The sequence below is a fragment of the Rana temporaria genome, chromosome 1 (assembly GCF_905171775.1).
Source record: "Rana temporaria chromosome 1, aRanTem1.1, whole genome shotgun sequence".
Lineage (NCBI taxonomy): Eukaryota > Metazoa > Chordata > Amphibia > Anura > Ranidae > Rana > Rana temporaria.
The window spans coordinates 170,493,453-170,511,798 of NC_053489.1; the positions used below are offsets into that span (position 1 = coordinate 170,493,453).

At 40.0% G+C, this 18,346-nt stretch overlaps 1 protein-coding gene across 1 annotated transcript in view; it reads right to left on the reverse strand.

Annotated features, from left to right (window-relative positions):
* Positions 1 to 320: 320 nt before the first annotated feature.
* The window catches only part of WSCD2 (WSC domain containing 2), a 241,161-nt gene continuing 223,135 nt past the window's right edge, over positions 321 to 18,346 (reverse strand). The window contains exon 8 of the mRNA XM_040346054.1: positions 321 to 873. Within this exon, the coding sequence (XP_040201988.1) occupies positions 521 to 873 (353 nt within the window). The 3' untranslated portion in view covers positions 321 to 520. The remainder of the gene's footprint in view (positions 874 to 18,346) is intronic.

Consider the following 18,346-nt stretch of genomic DNA (forward strand, 5'->3'; position numbering starts at 1 on the left):
TCAGGCTTCAGCACACATTGGTCATACACAGAGACCAAGCTGCTGACTGTCTAAGTCCTGCTCATGCATATTGTATGCTTTAAAACCTCTTGCGCATGGGCTTTGATTTATAGGCACTAATAAATCATGACTTTTTTTTTTATTCAACTGTAAGATCATTTTTCTCTGTGACAATGTGCAAAGCTCAAGTTGCTCCCAATGACAGCAGAAATTGCCAGTTGATAAGCAAAATCTGTGCTTACATTATAATTTACCCGCTGGAATTTCAAATTGCAGCAATGAACACAACTGCTGAAACCATAGGGAAATCTGCATTGAAATGAGTTTATCCATGTTAATCTAATTGGACATAAATATAACCTTCATCTGGCCAGATCTGTGAAGCGCTGTAATCATTGTTTCATGCACATAAATTCATTAAGTTAGTAGCAGCAGGAAGTCTTCAAAGCCACCCACTGGGTGGAAGTAGCTATCAACCCGGAACTGAGGTCCCAGAGACATTCACAGCTCATCAGTGTCATCATCTTGGATAGTAGTCTTCTGGAACACCAGTGAGATTTCGGAGTTTCAGGGCAGCATCCACTGTCCTAATATAGTTGCTGATCATTTTTCTCATGTCTTCAGTGTATGGGTCATATTCCAACTTTCTCAGACCAGAGCGTTTGAAGTTTCCATCCTTCTGGCCTTCCACACACAAAAGTCTGTCAGCTAATACAGGGAGGCCAAGCAAGTTAATCATCCTCTTTAGTTGAAAAAAGAGCTCTTGTTTGAGGTCTTCAAAATGTACAACCAGTACGTTTTTTCCATACTTAAGCCAGTCTAAGGTATGTGTTGCCCACCATGGTGCATAGTTGTTTACAAATTCTGGCCATTCTGAAAAAGCAACAGATATTCATGTTAATAAATATATTTTAACAATATATTTAAGAAATGCTACATAAATTAAGAAAAGATCTAATTCTGCAATTCTTGACCCTTTTTTCAATTAGATGCTTTTAGTGTTTTCCCAGCAAACCTTCACTAGAAACTGCATTGTTTGGTACAGTTTCACAAATATGAGGCCCTGTACACACGACCGAGTTTCTCGGCAGAATTCAGCCAGAAACTCGGTCGGAGCTGAATTCTGCCGAGAAACCCGGCGTGTGTACACTTTCGGCCGAGGAAGCCGACAAGTTCCTTGTCGAGCCAAATAGAGAACATGTTCTCTATTTCCTCGTTGTTCAATGAGGAAAGTTGGCTCGCCGAGATCCTCGGCGGCTTCACACAGAACTCGACGAGCAAAACGATGAGTTTTGCCCGTCGAGTTCCTCGGACGTGTGTACGGGGCCTCAGCTCAGTCTTCAACAGTAGTAGTAGCTAAAATGGAGGCCTCTTGAGCCCCTTAGGGAAAGAGAGCCTTGACTGATGGGGGCATGGCATGGACAAGGTGGCCGAGTGGTCAACAAGGATTGGTTGTTTAGGGGCGGTGGGCTGGGCCTGAGCTCTGTAAATGTATTTCCCCAGGGAATTATGGGTCTTTCAAGAAACGTGATTGGAAGAGCTGCCCACCCTCCCGCTCCTTTTTTTCTAATGGTATGTCACAGCTTGCTGCGATTCCCTTGCTGTCCAGCACTTATGGTAAGGACAGGCCCCCTTTTGGAATTGTGTGCTCACAGTACAACTGTGACTGGCACTGGTTAAAAAGTGTTCACATGTAATGTGTTGGATTTTATTAAAGCTGTGGCCTTGCCCTTTCCAACCTAATGGTTGTAAGTGTGTTTATTTAATGGGGCGAGTGGGCAAGGGGGAAGGTTTTCTATACATCTATGTTACAGTTAATTGTACCTGGGACCATTGCGCCTCAGCAGTCAAGAATGTAATTTCCCATTCCCATATTTATTTACATTCTACTTGACAACACCTGTACTCAGCAAATCCAGTACAAAATTTCTCCTCATTAAACTTGCATTTGACATTGTGTTTTATTATACATTGCCATTACCACCCTGCTCTCCCTATTGTGTAGTGTTATAATCCTTCAGTGTCTTCACAGCCTAGCAAATACTACCAAGCATTGTTTGAGTAAGTATTTTGTTTCTCCTCTGAGTGTATATGGTTACACTCTATACTAGCAGTTGAGCACTGAGGTTTAGACATTAAAGTGTTACTAAACCCACAACAGTAAAACGAGTCTGTATATGCAGCATAGCAGGCTTCTCATACTCTCTGTGGAAGGGGTTAATCCTCTGCATTGTGTAAAAAGGCTGTTTATCCTGTATGAACAGATCCTTCCCTCCTGCACTGTCTATCTGGGGAAGGCCAGCTAACACAGGCAGGGTAGCCAACCTGCACATGCTCAGTTGTGTCTTTTATGCTGGAGAGAACATTTACTTGTTCTCAGAGCTAGCCAGGTCACATGTCATTGACATCACACATGTGGGCAGTGAAAATCTCCTCCTTCCTGAACTCTCCGCACTGGAGAGCAGTTTCTCATGTAACCGTGGTATACAGATCATCGAAAAAAGGTATATAGTGGCAGTATTTTAATGTAAAAAAAAGATTTATAAGCTGTGGGCACTGTGTGTGTTTGTGTGTGTGTGTGTGTGGGGGGGGGGGGGCAGATTAACTATTTTCATATTAATGGGTTTAGCAACACTTTAAGCTAAACTTCAGTCAAATACCTAAATACAGATGAAATGCAGTACATAAATGGAAGCTCGTTTCCCAGTCAAAAGATTTACATTTCTGAGATTCTGATCAAACCTCTAGCCTGGTGACCTGATTTTTCCCTGCTACGATTAAGCAATACAGGTAGGTTACCTCCCATCTCCAGCCTGTGACTGGGTAATGAAGAAGCTACAGCAGACTGATGAAATCATCCCTCTGATCCCTCTTCTCTCATTATCATTACACACTTTGCAGCACATCTGACTGGTCCCAAATGCTGCCCTTCTTACAATCTTGCTGTGTGTGAGTTACAAGAAGTTAATACCAACTGAAATTCAGATGCTTACATTTGCTGCATTTCGAAATGCATTTAATTACCCTCTAATGAATATCTGACTCCTTAACTTAGTGTAAATCTGCCTGGAGTTCAGATTGAAGCTGGATCATTAAGCAAGTGTAAGAACCTGTATTCTGATACTGGCAGTGACAGCACCTGATCTGGCAAAATTAAGATGCTCCGAATTCCGGTTTTAATGCATATTAGAATCTGAAAAATAGTGACTGCTCATGGGTTCAGAAAGACTGGATGCCATACCCTTTGCCCACTTTGATTAATTTGAATACATTGCTGTAATGGCTTCATTAATTGTGAAGATGATGGTACACCAGAAAACTTCAAAAAATACTTAATGCTTTAGCACTGAAAAGTGTCATAGAAGTTTCCTGTTATGTCCATAGCTCCTGCAGCAGTTAGACTATTTTATTATGAAGTAAGGACGCTGATGCATTGGGTTCAGACACTTCCAGCACTACATTGCTCAATGCTAGAATTGCAGTCTTTGTAGTTCAAGAGAAAAAAAAAAGTTAGAGGACATTAGCAGCAGACAATGTGAGTCAGCGTCTGTAATTTGTGAAATGCCTGATTAATGTTTCTGTTCTCTGCAGAGAATAAGTCAATTGGGAGATTTAGCTAAATGGAAGCTTGAAGCATGCTCATTTATTAGGGTCATTAGGTGGGACAGGGTAAAGCTGCTTCTCTGTGCTAGCAAATATTTAACCCCAAATACAAAACAATTGCTATGCACAGCATATATTTAGTTAATGTTTGTTTAAAGGGAAAATGTATCAAAAACTGATACTATAGTTTTTTTTTTTTTTTGCCATATTCTCAGGCCTTGTACACACGGTTGAACCAAACCGATGAGAATGGTCCGACGGACCGTTTTCATCGGTTCACCACTGAAGTGGCCTAATGGTCTGATGTGTGTACACACCATCATTCCAAAAACCGATCGGGTCAGAACTCGGTGACGTCAAACACACGACGTGCTGAATAAAACGAAGTTCAATGCTTCCAAGCATGCGTCGACTTGATTCTGGGCATGCGCGGGTTTTGAACCGATGCTTTCTGTACTAACCATCGGTTTGGACCGATCGGGCAGCGGTCCATCGGTTCAGTTTTGAAGCATGTTCTAAAATTTTGGACCGAAGGAAAACAGACCGATGGGCTATACACACGGTCGGTTTGGACCGATGAAACTGAACCTCGGTCCATTCTCATCGGTTTTGTCCGACCGTGTGTACAGGGCCTCAGAAGCCTATATCAGTGATTTATCTGTATTTTTTCCTTACAAGGTATTCACACTTGCTGAAGCTTATAGCTAATAGCTGGAAATCCCACAAGTATAAAATATCACCATCTTGTGACAGCATATTTTGTACTGCATTAAACACTTCAGCCCAGGAGGATTTGGCTGCCCAATGACTGGGCCATTTTTTGCGATTAGGCACTGTGTCGCTTTAACTAACAATTGCGACGAGGCTCCCAAACAAAATTCACATGCTTTCCCCCCCCACAAATAGAGCTTTATTTTGGTGGTATTTGATCCCCTCTGCGGTTTTTATTTTTTGCGCTATAAACAGAAAAATTAGATTTTTTTTAAAAAAAGCAATATTTTTGCCATAATAAATATCCCTAAAAAATATATAAAAAACAAATTTATTTTTCAGTTTAGGGCGATATGTATTCTTTTACATATTTTTGGTAAAAAAATATTGATTGGTTTGCGCAAAAGTTATAGCATCTACAAAATAGAGAATAGTTTCATGGCATTTTTATTATTATTATTTTTTTCGTGACTGTGACATTATGGAAGACACATCGGACACTTTTGACGCTATTTTGGGACCATTGTCATTTATACAGTGATCAGTGCTATAAAAATACACTGATTACTGTGTAAATGACAGTGGCATTGAAGGGATTAACCACTAAGGGGCCAGGAAGGGGTTAAGTGTGTCCTAGGGAGTGATTCTAACTGTGTGGGGGCTGGGCTACCAGTGACACGACATTGAGTACTGCTCCCAATGACAGGGAGCAGTAGATCAGTATCCTGTCACAAGTCAGAATACGGAAATGCCTTGTTTACACAGGCATCTCCCTGTTCTGCAGCTCTGTGACACGATCGCGGGACACCAGCGGACATCGAGTCTGCGGGTCCTGCGAGCACAGTCACAGAGCTTGCGACAGGGGCATTTAGAATGCATTTAGATGAAAAACCTCAAGACTTTGCAACTCCTTTAACTGTCACTACTAAACATATTACCAAAAATAGCATATAACAGCTGTTACAGCTTAGCAAATTCTATGTTATGTAAAGATGCGTGAATTCAAAGCCCATTCACACTTTCTGGATTTGATGCAATGAAAAGCATGCAATTTAAGTAGAAATCCAAATAATTACTATGTAGCTATTTGATATGGCTATGTGGTGCTATATATAAGTTAATGCTTGTTATGGAAATCCATTGATATAAATGTGTGTTTAAAGTACTTGCAAGCACACGTGAAAATGAATGCAATAATGTGTACTGTAATTATGTAATACTGCAAGCCATGGTTATGAAAAAGACTCATACAATGGCAACTCATAATAGCACACACTCTCTTAATAAGTTGTTTTAATTAATTTTATACTATTTAAAAAGGACATAGTGGGAACACCCCAAGGATGTGTGACAATAGATCCTACTTCTAGAGCCCTCAAGAAATATTAGAAGCCAACAGGTACTTAACCCACCTCTCTCCACCTATTACTGAAATACCCCTCTATGGATGGATAATCTCTAAACATAATAGTTATACAGCTTGTTATATAAAGTTGGAAAGTATTCATCATATCCTCAACATATTTTAAATTACAATCATTATTCTTACCCATGATCAATCAATATGCGTCCACTTTTTTAGTTGACTCCTATTTGCTGTAAGTCTATGATTTTTTTTTATGAGATGATATGTGTTACTGTGCTTATTTAATAAGGCCATTCTCCAAACTACCTTTACTCAGATAGGATATGAAAGTTATTTGTATTGCTTCTAGTCACATTTTCAAAATCACCATATGACATTGGTGATGGGAAAAGCATTAGAGTCAAGTGTCATGCTTCTAGAACTGAATTTACTATTGAAAAACTCTTTGTGACTTACAATGTCACAAACATGTTCAAGGATCAAACAAATATTTGCAATAACAAGCGAGTAAATAAGTTTGAGATTATGCTATTGGTGCAGGCATGGTATTAGAAGTGTTAGAATCTTGTGAGAATGAAACCAAGGTAAAGAGCTAAGCCATTCAAGAGATGCCATTCATTTAATAGCGTGGTACAATGGACAACAGTGAAAGTGACTCATCTATGAGCTGCCTTACAAGTATGTTTTAATGTGCATTACTGCAACATATGGTAGGGCATGATACAAGACATGCTGTATGGTGGTGCCTTTAATTTTGAATGGCAACCCAGTGCACCACAATTAATTTTATCAACCAATTGTGTAATGTGGTGTGCTGCACTAAAAAAAAAAAAAAAAAAAAGTGCATGTCTGAGTTATTTAAGTTATCTGAATTATTTGCTATATTCAGTAAATAGTTGTTTTAAAATTTACATCCCAGTGTTTTTCCATTTGCAAGCGCTAGCAGTCACTATTTTGCTGGGGCAGGTATGCAGGTGCCTGCACTTCATATCTGCAGTCCTTGCCGGAACTTCAGAGCTTTGTGCCTGAACTGAGGGCTACCGTGCACATGCACAGGAGTGACATCATTGCAGCTCCGGCCAATCACATAGCTGGAGTGCCCAAATCCGGAAGAAAAACAGAGGGAACATGTCAGCCCTTTCAACGGTGAAATGAGATGCATACTAGCACACTATGCCATTGCCTTGCAGGTTTTTTTTTTCTTTTGCAACATCAGTGGTTCACAACCGCTTTAAGCTTAAGTTGAATTGTCAAAAAAATATATATATATTGTTTGTATTGTTATTACAATTGCTTCTATGTTTGATTTCTACCCACAGGTAAGCCTATAATAAGGTTTACCTGTAGGTACAGTAAATACCTTCTAAACGTGCACTGTTTAGGAGATATTTACTTTAGTAGAACCCGGCGACATCACTGGCGCATGCGCACTGAGCTCTGAATGGATGGTGCCATTCATTCAGAGCTCTATACCATGGCTGCGACTAATGTGCGCAATCAAAGGACTGACCATTCAAACATCTGAAGCTGCAAGCCCAGAAGAAAGACTGGGTGAGGATGGAAGCCCTGGCAGCATTTGTTTTAAGGTAAGCCTGTCATAGTGTGCTAGCACATTATGAGATTATCCTGCAGGGGCACAATTTTTTTGGCGCAGTTTACTGCAACTTTAAATCTTAATGCAACTAACTTTTTTAATTGGTTTCCAAGCAGCCACGTGACCTCAAAGCTTTGGCAAGTGTGTCTGTCTTAGCTGAATCATCACAGAAGCATCCTCATCTCACCAGCATCCATTGCTTTATGGCATTATTGGAACAGGAAGAGCTAATGGCCACCAGCCATGCAGCGAGATACACCTCACAGAGCTTCACAGTTATGTAAATACTTGGAAGAAGATTAAGCATTTACATTACATATTCTTACAACCTGTATGCAGTTTAAGAACAGTGGGGAGGCAATGTTTAAAACTGAGGGTTATTTTAGTCTTTTCTTCTTCTTTAAAGTAAACCAAATGAACTGACCCAGATTTCATCTGGTATGAGATAATGAGTAGTGGCTTTGTAACATACCCACACTCTGATGTCCTGGCACCATTTTTGAGGGACTTCTTGCCCTTCTTCCTGAAAGCCTCATCTGCCCACAGCAGCTTCCATGGCAACTGCAATGCTTATCTTACTTCAAAGTTGGAGAACATTCCACAGATCGTAAAGCTCTGCCTGTTTTTAAACATGCTGCCGGTTCCACTCTGCCTATCACACAATATGCATTATTCCCTCTTTACTCAGTGTTCTTTCCCAGAATGAGTTAATGGTCACATGGGTGGGAAAGAAACAGCTTGGAAAATAGATGGCAGACTTCACATTTTGGCATTCCTACTATTTCGAGAAGGATGTACAACTGTGTCTGCTCTGTAAACTTGATTGAATGATAAACAAGCAGACTGAGAGATTGAAAACTTCACAAATAGGTAGAGACAGCAAGATTGGCACATAATAAGGCAAGTTTTTCCATGGTGCAAAGTTGTATGGGAGACTAAAGTTCTACTTTAAAGCAAGCTTAATGGTTAAGAGTAATGCCACGTACAGACGGTCGTTTTTTGTGATGAAAAAAAATTGACGTTTTAAATCATGAAATAAAAGAACGTTTTTGAAACTTCATTTTCAAAAACGACGTTGCCTACACACCATCGTTTTTTCAAAATGCTCTAGCAAAGCGCGGTTACGTTCAGCACTCTTTTCCATTGAAACTAGCTTCATAACTTGCTTATGAGCATGCGCGGGTTTAAAAACGTTGTTTTAAACGTCGTTTTGCCCACACACTATCATTTTAATTGACACAAAAAACGTCATTTTGAAAAACGACACAAAAAATTCAAGCATGTTCGAATTTTTTTTTGGGCGTTTTTCAGAAGACATAAAACGACGTTTTCCCCACACACGGTCATTTTAAATGACGTTTTTAAAAACGACATTTTTTTTCATCACAAAAAACAACCGTCTGTACGCGGCATAAGTGTTTTGGTTAGGTTGATATTTATGTTTAATACAAGCAGTATTTATCTCCCCTGCACTCAGTTGTGGTGCTTGGGAATATGTGTGTGTATCTCTCTCTCTTTTATGCATGCCCAACTGTTGTGTGTGATGTCAAAGTTCTTGCTGCCCTCACAGGACTTGTGGGCATCCTTAAAAGTACTAAAAACAACTACCAATGAAAGGGTGCACCAACCCAGTGCATTACCAACATTACCATTTTTATTGAATGATAAAAAAGTAATGTACTTACAAACTCTTAGCAAGCATAGGCATGTGAAATGGTGCAGACGAGACCACCTCAAGATCCACAGTGCTCAACCAGTGGTGTGGACTCAGCCATGCACATGCCACACACCATAAGATGTCCATACGTACATCCCCCCACACACATAAACACATCTGTATACATGCCTGTGCATTCAACAATTGGTAAAAATGCACCACCTGTACTCTTAAAATCAATTTGTGTAGTATTCCATATTCCCCTACAGCTAAGCTCATGTAAAAAAGTGCAAATGATCTTTTTGACCTATGTACATCCCTGATAAAAAAGAAAAGTATACATGTGCAACCCTCATGGCCACTATTGAGTCTCTGTATGTGAGTTGCTTTACATCAATAAATAAATAAAAGCAAGAATAAATACGATTTAGATATAAATTTAAATTAGGATTTGGCTACCCACTCAATCAGTTCATGTGTGCTAAAAGACACTTAGGCTGTGGTGTCATTCTTGATGGGGAAACGCATTTCCTTCTGTTCTAATGCTATATTTAAGATGTTTATTGATATACAGTTCTCTATATCTGAACATTCATGGAGTGCGAATATCTAAATGGCTGGACAACTAACTGATCCTCCGTTAGGAGAAAAGAATGGACTCTACTTGGGGCAGAAAATGTATTAGATTGCCAACAATTGGTAGTGCCAACAGGGAAACTACTGAAGCGAGCCAAACAGCCACCTACTGGATTGGCCCCTAAGGTGATGTGCAGATTGAAGCAAGTGGGTACCAAAAGGTAGTTGTGAATATATTGATGAATGACAGTCAGAAGGGATTCCATGACCCAGTTCACATGAGAACTCTCACAGGACCACTGAAACCCACTAGGCCCAATCTTGTGTGGCTATATTCGCCAGCAAGATGCTACTATTGCATTGAAGTATGTAGTTCTATCTCTTCATTTAGTCCCTTGGGATAAAGGGGTCCGAGTGTGAAGATCCAGAAGGCTTCTCTCACCCAGTCTGGTATCTTTTGCCTTAATCCAATTCCCTATCCATTGCCTCAATCCCAAACACCTTTAGACCCAGAAGGAGGTTAAAGAGTAACTTTGACAAAACTCTGATAAGTGTCCCTGTATAAAAATATAAAAAACAACCCTCTTCTTCTATCCTCTTCTTCCTCTTTTCTCTGACTAACCTCTTCCTCTGTACTCTCCCGGTCTCTGGCAGGGAGAGGGACGTTACGAATCGTGATGCAATGAATGCATCATATAATGGGAAGGTCTTTATACATGGTATGACAGTTTTTCAGAGCGCTCAGTTCCCAGGGAGTACGGGACAGTTGGCACTGACCTCACAGTGGTGCCACCATGGGAAGGTCCTGAGCTACCTATAGTTGCTTATAGGGGGCGGCAAAGTTTCTTTGGGATGTTTTATTTGTTTGTTTTCATTTTTGACCTGTTTTATGTTGCCGATTAAGGGCAACCAGTGATTTTGGATGTGTAGGTCGCACAATGTTAACATTCTTCCTGAAAAGTTTTCTGTATTGTGATACAGCTGTCTGTTACGATGTTATATCTTATAACCTTCCAACGGTCTGGTAAATTTCAATAAAAATCATTGAAACAAAAAATATAAAAAAACAAACTTACTAGTTTATGGAGTACAACATTGACTTCCTTTCATCAAAAGCTCTCCTTTGTTCTGGGCATGTGCATGGGGAGATTCCCTGGAATCGAATGTCTGTGCATGTGGTAGATCCCCTACCATAGTGTGTCTGTGCATGCAGGAGATCCTCTGTACTTCTCTTCCAGGTCCCATGGACTGTCAGAGAAGTGTGTCATTCTACGCATGTGTGAGATGCCATGAACAAAAAGGGAAATACTGCCTCCGGAGATGTGGTTGAGACATTCCAGGAGGCAGTCGATCACTTGACCTACATAATCCTTGCCTAGGCAAGGATTAAGTAGAACTCTGCAAAAGTAAAAAAAAGAAAAAAATGTTTTTCTTACAGTGGTTGTAACCCTAAAAAAAACGTTCCTGGTCCTTTAAAGCATGATTGGGTAGCATAGTGCTGTTGTAGTGTAATTTGTACCTTTCTTTGATCTAAAATACCTGGTAGATCTTGCCTGTTCCTGTGTCCTCCTGTGTGTGTGTGCTGACCACGGTAATCATGGCTGCTGATCCATGATACCAAAGTCAGTTTACATGCCTCCCGCTGTGTATACACAGTCTCTCCCTCTCCTCCTCCCTTCCTGCCTGTCATTTCCTCGTCTGTGTGTAAGCTGATCTCCTCCTCGCCCCTCCCCTCTCCTCTTACCTGTATTACGATGTAATACATAACACAATTACTTGTATTCTCTCTGTTTTAACAAGATATTTAGTACATTATTTATTTTTTAGTTATAATCTTAAATACCGTTTTGGCGCAGCTCCTTTGTGTGGCCACATGACCTGCCTCTGCTGGCTGGCTGACATTAGTGGGCAATCTCAGCCCCTTCTGCTGTTCTTCTTAAAACGGGAAAGAAGAGTGGAGGGAGATCACGTGACTGCACAGAGGAGCTGTGCAAAAAGGTATTTAGGATTATAATTTAAAACACACACACACAGCAGTGCATATCTTGCTAAAACCGAGAGGATATAAATAATTGTGTTATGTGACATTACAACCTCTTTAAAGCAGAACATTAATCATTTTTTCATCTTTTCATCTATTAAATATTCTGCCCTTGTTATTTTAACTTTGGATAGTAAAACATGTTTTTTCTACCAGTAAATACCTTATGCAGCCCACTTTCTTTTTCTTGTCTGGTAAAATGCCTAGGCATATGACATAATGCACAGCTCTCTCACTCTCGAGAGTTTGCCAGGAACGGGGGGGGGGTGAATCATAAGAGGGCCAATGGAAGTTGCAGAGCTGGAGGTGTGCCTCTGTGTGTCTGTGTAAATCCAGGAAGTAAACAGGCAGCAGCTTCAGCTGACCACAGTTAAAATGGTTGCAGCCAGACTCAGTGGAGGGAGATTTCTGCAGCATATTTGGCAAGTACAGAATCACAGTATATAAATAATATAATATGCAAAGTGGTTGGAGGGAAGCTTCAGAATGGCAAAGATGTTTTTATTACAAATTATGGGAGCAGACTGCAGTTCCTCCCAGGGTGAAGGCCTGCTTCAGTGGTGTCGGGGGGGGGGGGGGCAAAAAGCCATGAGTCTCGGGCATTCACAGCTCTATTATTAGCCCCGAGCCCGAGCAGGGACCGATCTGACACGAAGCACAGCCGAGTGACATAGCAGGTCCCACCTTTTGCAACCTGGAGAGCCTATGATGGACATCACACTGGTCCAATGCCGGGACCGGGGGACGTGTGGCAGTCATCATAGGTGCTGCAGGTTCCAGAAGGCAGGAATTACAATGTGGCCACGTCATTATGAGATCCCCACTCGGCAGGCGTCTCTCCTCTCCTCTTTTGGCTCTGGCTGCCTGCTGTGATGATGATGATGATCACACTACGCACACTACGACTGAGCTGCAGGACACATGAAGACTGGTCAGGTAGGTCAGTGTATGTCTGTCAGGTAGGTCAGTGTAATGGTCAGTGTGGGTCATGTAGGTCAGTGTAATGGTCAGTGTGTCAGGTAGGTGAATTTAGTGGTCAGCATTGATAGGCACTGGTAAGCCAGGCAGAAACCAGCAAGTGAGCTTATCCCCTACCACACAACACCCCCCCTCCTCCACACAACCCCACTGCCTAGCCAAACCCCCCGATGCCGGGCTCAGACTTCAGGCTGAAGCCCCTGGTGTTTTAGCCACCTACCAACGCCCCTGGTCCGCTTTAAGTACTATGTTAAATTGTTGTCGCATAAGGGTATGGAATACAATCTAGGAGACCTTTTAGCTTATTTTTTCCCTAAGAGCAAAACTGAAGAGAAATTGGCGATTTTAAAACAGCAACTAAGTCACCTCGCTGAAAGAAAACTTCAATGTCTCTTGGATGATAAATGTGTTTTTTTTTGTAATTTTTTTTACATTGTCACTTTAAGAGTTAAAACATTTGTCTCAACACATTTTAATGCATGGGAGATAAAAAGCAGCTCATTTGTATCCTGTTTGACAAACGTGTTGAAAGGCAATGGTTTTGTACAAATCTTTTTGGCTTTCAGCTGCTATTAATCTCTGCCTGTTCCATTCCATGCAGGTATTCATCAATCAATATTGTGGGTGTCCTCTGCTTTCCATAGCTCTCATATACATAATCCCTTTGCTTTCTTTAGCGGCTTGTTAAAAGAATCAATTTCCCTCAAGGGCACATATGGTGCTGCCGTTTCAACATCACAAACCATTTTCGCTGTTGACACATTGCAGCCTGTAAATGTTTTTCGCTTAGACGCAGCCTTGAATTGGTAACATTGTTTTTTAAGAATACCTACAAGTTTTACAATGGATTCTTATAATGAGACTTAGTTATGACTGTGCATTTGAATTGGTTATTACCTATTTAAAAACAATATTGTTTAGGCAGTGCCTTATTCTCTGATCATTTTAGGTCATACATAAAAGTTGTAGAAATACTTTATTTTTAAACATTTTTGATCTATGTAAAATTGGGAGTTCAAGGCAAGTTCATGCATATTACATTACATTGTAAATAGTACTGCATCTTAATTGCTTGTGTCTCAAATGACTTGCACTAGATATAAATTCCTTAGTGACAATATGCATAACATATGTACAAATATATATATATATATATATATATATAATTGATAAATAAAACCCATCATGGTAACTAGAAGATAGGGAAGATAAGGAACTGGATGAGTAATGACAACAAAAAAAACTATATTTAAAGCATATCTGAACCAGAATAATAATAATAATAATTATAATAATAATAATATATTGCAGATTATCAGTCCTTAGATGTGATTGCTGCATTTGTTTTCTTTTATTCAACCTTCTATTACCTTATTTTCGGCTGATGATTTTGCCAATAAAGCACTTCCTGTCCTTGGATGACACAAGCATCCTTTTGTTTCAGGACAACAGAAATAAGAATCCCACCCTACCCTACCTTGTAACCGATAATAGTCAACTCATGCAGAGTGCACAGGAAGTTGCCAACTCGCAAGTTTTCTGACAAGCTCAACATTTTTTTTTCTTAAGTTATATTAAAGGTTTATTTTTTTACTTTTTTTTTAATAACAATCATGTTATACTTACTAGACATGTGCATTCGTTTTTGTTCGAATGCATTTTCGTTCGAATCTTGGGTTTTTTAGTTATCATTTTAATGAACGAAAACGAACGCGCACAATCCAAAATCCGAAAGATCTGACATAAAAAAAATGCTTTATTTTCGTTTTCGTTGCTACAACAGTTCGATATAGATAAGATATTCGACATGACGCTGACAATAGCAATCTGTGTCTATCGAACCTGTGGTTGAATGTGCCTAACCTTAACTCTATTAGTCCAAGCTTATTCTACATAGAGAGGAAAGATTCGACATAGAGAGAAAAGATTTGACATTATAGAGACAGTGTTGGGGTAGACCATTTGACATGAACAACGAAGATTTGACGAAGCAGAGAAAAACATACAAACATCAAATCTGTCATTAAAGGCTTATGGTGTCTGTCAAAAGTTCTAAGAAGATTCTACAAGCCGCTAAATTGTACGACGCTGCAATCGTACATTTTCGGTCAAATGCTTGGCCCATAGGCTATAGAAGAATTTGAATGTTAGTTGACTAGTAATAATAATTTATAAACATAATTATTACTAGTGTCATTCAGCATTAGAATTCTTCTATAGCTTGTAGGCGGAACATTCGAAAAATAAGGACTAGAGCAGATTTAATAAATAAAAATTATTATGGATGTTATGTAAAGTACTGTTTGATATGAATATGTATTTTGTATGGAAATAATAATATTCGTTTTACAATTCAATAAAATAAATAATAATAAAAAAAAAAAAAAGGAATTCTTCTATAGCTTGTAGGCGGAACATTCGACCGGAAATGTACGAATGTGGCGTCGTACAGTTTAGCTGCTCCATCGAATCTTCTTAGAACATTCGACAGACACCATAAGCCTTCAATTGACAGATTCGACCTTAATTAATTTGAATTTTTGGACGAATGCATTTTATAACAAAACAAAATAAACAAAAACAAATTTCGGGAGTAACTAAATAAATGTATTTTTCGGATGAAAACAAAATTCCAAAACAAAATATTTCAGTGTGCACATGTCTAAAACTTACCTGCTCTGTGCAATGGTTTTGCACAGAGCAGCCCCATCCTCCTTTTCTCAGGTCCCTCCCTCCTGCCGAGTACCCCCAGAGCAAACAGCTTGCTATGGGGGCACCCGAGCCACTGCTCCATGTGTCCATTCACACACAAAGCGTGGCTCGTCCCCACCCCGCCCCCCTCTCTCCTCATTTGCACACTGGTTGTAATTGACAGTAGCAAGAGCCAATAGCTACTGCTGCTGTCTCAGTAAAAAAAGGAGGGAGAGACCTAAGAGAGCCGAGGCTCTTGTGCACATCGCAGGATCAAGATGGGGCTCAGGTAAATATCAGGCAGGCTGGGGGGACACTACACACAAAAGGTTTTTTACCTTCATGCATAGAATGCATGAAGGTAAAAAACCTTGAGTCTTTAGAACCACTTTAACTTATTAGATACAACTGAGCGTCTTTAACTGTATTTTTAACTAAACAAAACAGAACAAATAAAATAGGGTCATAGCAGGTATAGTTTAGATGTGACAGGCAAACATTTTTGCTTACAAGCTACTGATCTACTTGAATTAAGGTTTTTCCTACTTTTAGGATTGCTGTCTGTTCTTTACTGTTTACAGATTCATTCCCGGATAGATTGTATAGTTTTCCTTATTCTTCTAGCAATGTGACCAATTGTGAATAATTCACAAAATACAAGGTGTTCTGTAACTGTACAAAGGGAGAGGAGGGGCAGATAAATAAAACTTCACACAGCTTCTGTGTATGAGAGCCACAGTTCTCAAAGTTGCAGAACCAAAAGTATAAGAAAAGCTATATTATCTGGCATAAATAAAATTGTAAATAGTAGAGAAATGACAGTGGTCATAAAGGTGGAAAGCACCTCAAAAAAGTGAACTGTTATTGACATAAGTACAAAAAATGTATTAAGTTGTAAAAATACACTTTGGATTAGACTTAATTATGAAAACATTGAAAGGCTGACAAAAATAAACCTTCATAGACCACCACTATTGAAGTTTTAAACCTGAGCAACACATTACCCCTGACAACCACACGTGTGATGCTGGTGTTTCCTCTTCTTTATTAGTATTTTTTTTAGTTTTTTAGTTTTTCAGTTTTTTAATTTGTGCCAGCGCCAGATCCCAATTGTACACAATTTATAGTGCACCAAACACCACATTTCATTAAATAAAGTGCATTCAGTCACCCATTTCCTATTACCGGTATCTAATACATTTGTGTAATAAGCCCCCTCAATCATGTCTGGGAGGCAACAAAGGGAGGCAGACGTTCCCATGCTGCTATTAGGGGGCCAGCAGCGTCTGTGCTCACAGACAAAGGTAGACGTGGTTCGTCCTCAGGCAGGGCACATTTTTCTTTTTTTTACTGATGTTGGCCATGCTATTTAGCCACAACATGCAGAGTAGGCGGTGGACTGGCTTACTAAACCATCCTCATCCACTATCACTGAAGCTGACGCTAGATCGCAGTCCACCGCAGCTGCCAGAGCGACTTATTCTGCCCTCTTGCCCACAGCTACTCCTGCCCAATTTTTCCACACCTGTGTGACATAATTTTTAAGAGCAGAGTCCAATCCTGCATTTGTCAAGGATAACTGAAGGTTTTTTTGGTGTGAAGGCGCCATCACCCAAGGCCCAATCTTTCAACACCTGTTACTTCTATCCAAAGTCTGCAAAAGAGACACCAGACTTTATCTAAAAAAGAAAATCATTAATCTTGTCCTGAGTGTACTATAATTTGGCTTCTTCACACAAGGCTTACTCACTGTGGTGCAGAACTTTTTGATTTCCATCCAAAGTCTGCCAAAGAGACACGAGAATTTATCCAACAAAAATCTCTAATCTTGTTCCGAGTGCAAACATGGCCTCATCATACAGACTGGCTCCCCAAGCCATTGTTTACAAAATAAAAAATGCTAGGAAGGAAAAACAATTTGACAATTAAACCTGTATGTCGGTCCATGCATTAGATATAGTGGGTGTGCACCCGTCGCCGGAGCCATGGGAGCTCGCCTGTGTGTCCAGCGGACTCGATGTCTGCCGGGTCCCCTGCGATCATGGTGAAGAGAGGCAGAACGGGGACCTGCCTGTAAACAAGCGGATCCCCGTTCTGACAGGGGAGGAGAGAGAGTTCAGCTGTTCCTAGTGACTCTCTACTCCTGGTCAGTCCGTTCCCCTGACAGTTAGAAAGCGCATCCATAGGGAACACTTAACCCTTTGATCATGCCTAGTGTTATCCCCTTCCCTGCCAGTGTTATTTATACAGTGATCAGTTGATTTTTATAGCACTGGTCACTGTATTGGTGTCACTGGTCACCAAAAAGTGTCACTTAGGGTCAGATTTGTCCGCTGCAATGTCACAGTCCCGCAAAAAATTGCAGATCCCCGCCATTACTAGTAAAAACACAAAAAAATATAAAAAGTCCCTAAATCTTTCCCCTATTTTGTAGACGCTATAACTTTTGCGCAATCCAATCAATATATGCTTATTGTGATTTTTTTTACCAAAAAATATGTAGCAGAATACATATTGGCCTAGACTAATGAATACATTTGTTTTTTTATATATTATTTTTGGATATGTATTATAGCAGAAAGTAAAAAATATATATATTTTTTCAAAATTGTCAGATTTTTTTTGTTTATAACGCAAAAAATAAAAACTGCAGAGGTGATAAAACACCACCAAAATAAAAGCTCCATTTGTGGAAAAAAAAGTACATTGATTTTGTTTGGTTACAACGTTGCACGACCATGCAATTGTCAGTTAAATCAAAGCATTGCCGTATCGCAAAAAATGGCCTGGTCATTAAAGGGGTTGTAAAGGTTTGTTTTTTCATTTTCTAAATGGGTTCCTTAAAGCTAGTGCATTGTTGGTTCACTTACCTTTTCCTTCAATTTCCCTTCTAAATGCTTTTTTTCTTTGTCTGAATTTCTCACTTCCTGTTTCTCCTCAGTAAGCTTGCCCCCATCACCCGAGCTGTTCTGGCTGGGGGTTAGTCAGCGTGCTCACCCCCTCCCTTAGGACTACATCCCTGCAGAGAGACTCTGTGAACAAGTCACCCTTTAACCACTTGCGGAATTTTCGTTTGCAGAATGGCACAGGCAGGCAAATGGGCGTACCTGTAAGTCCCTTTGAATTTGC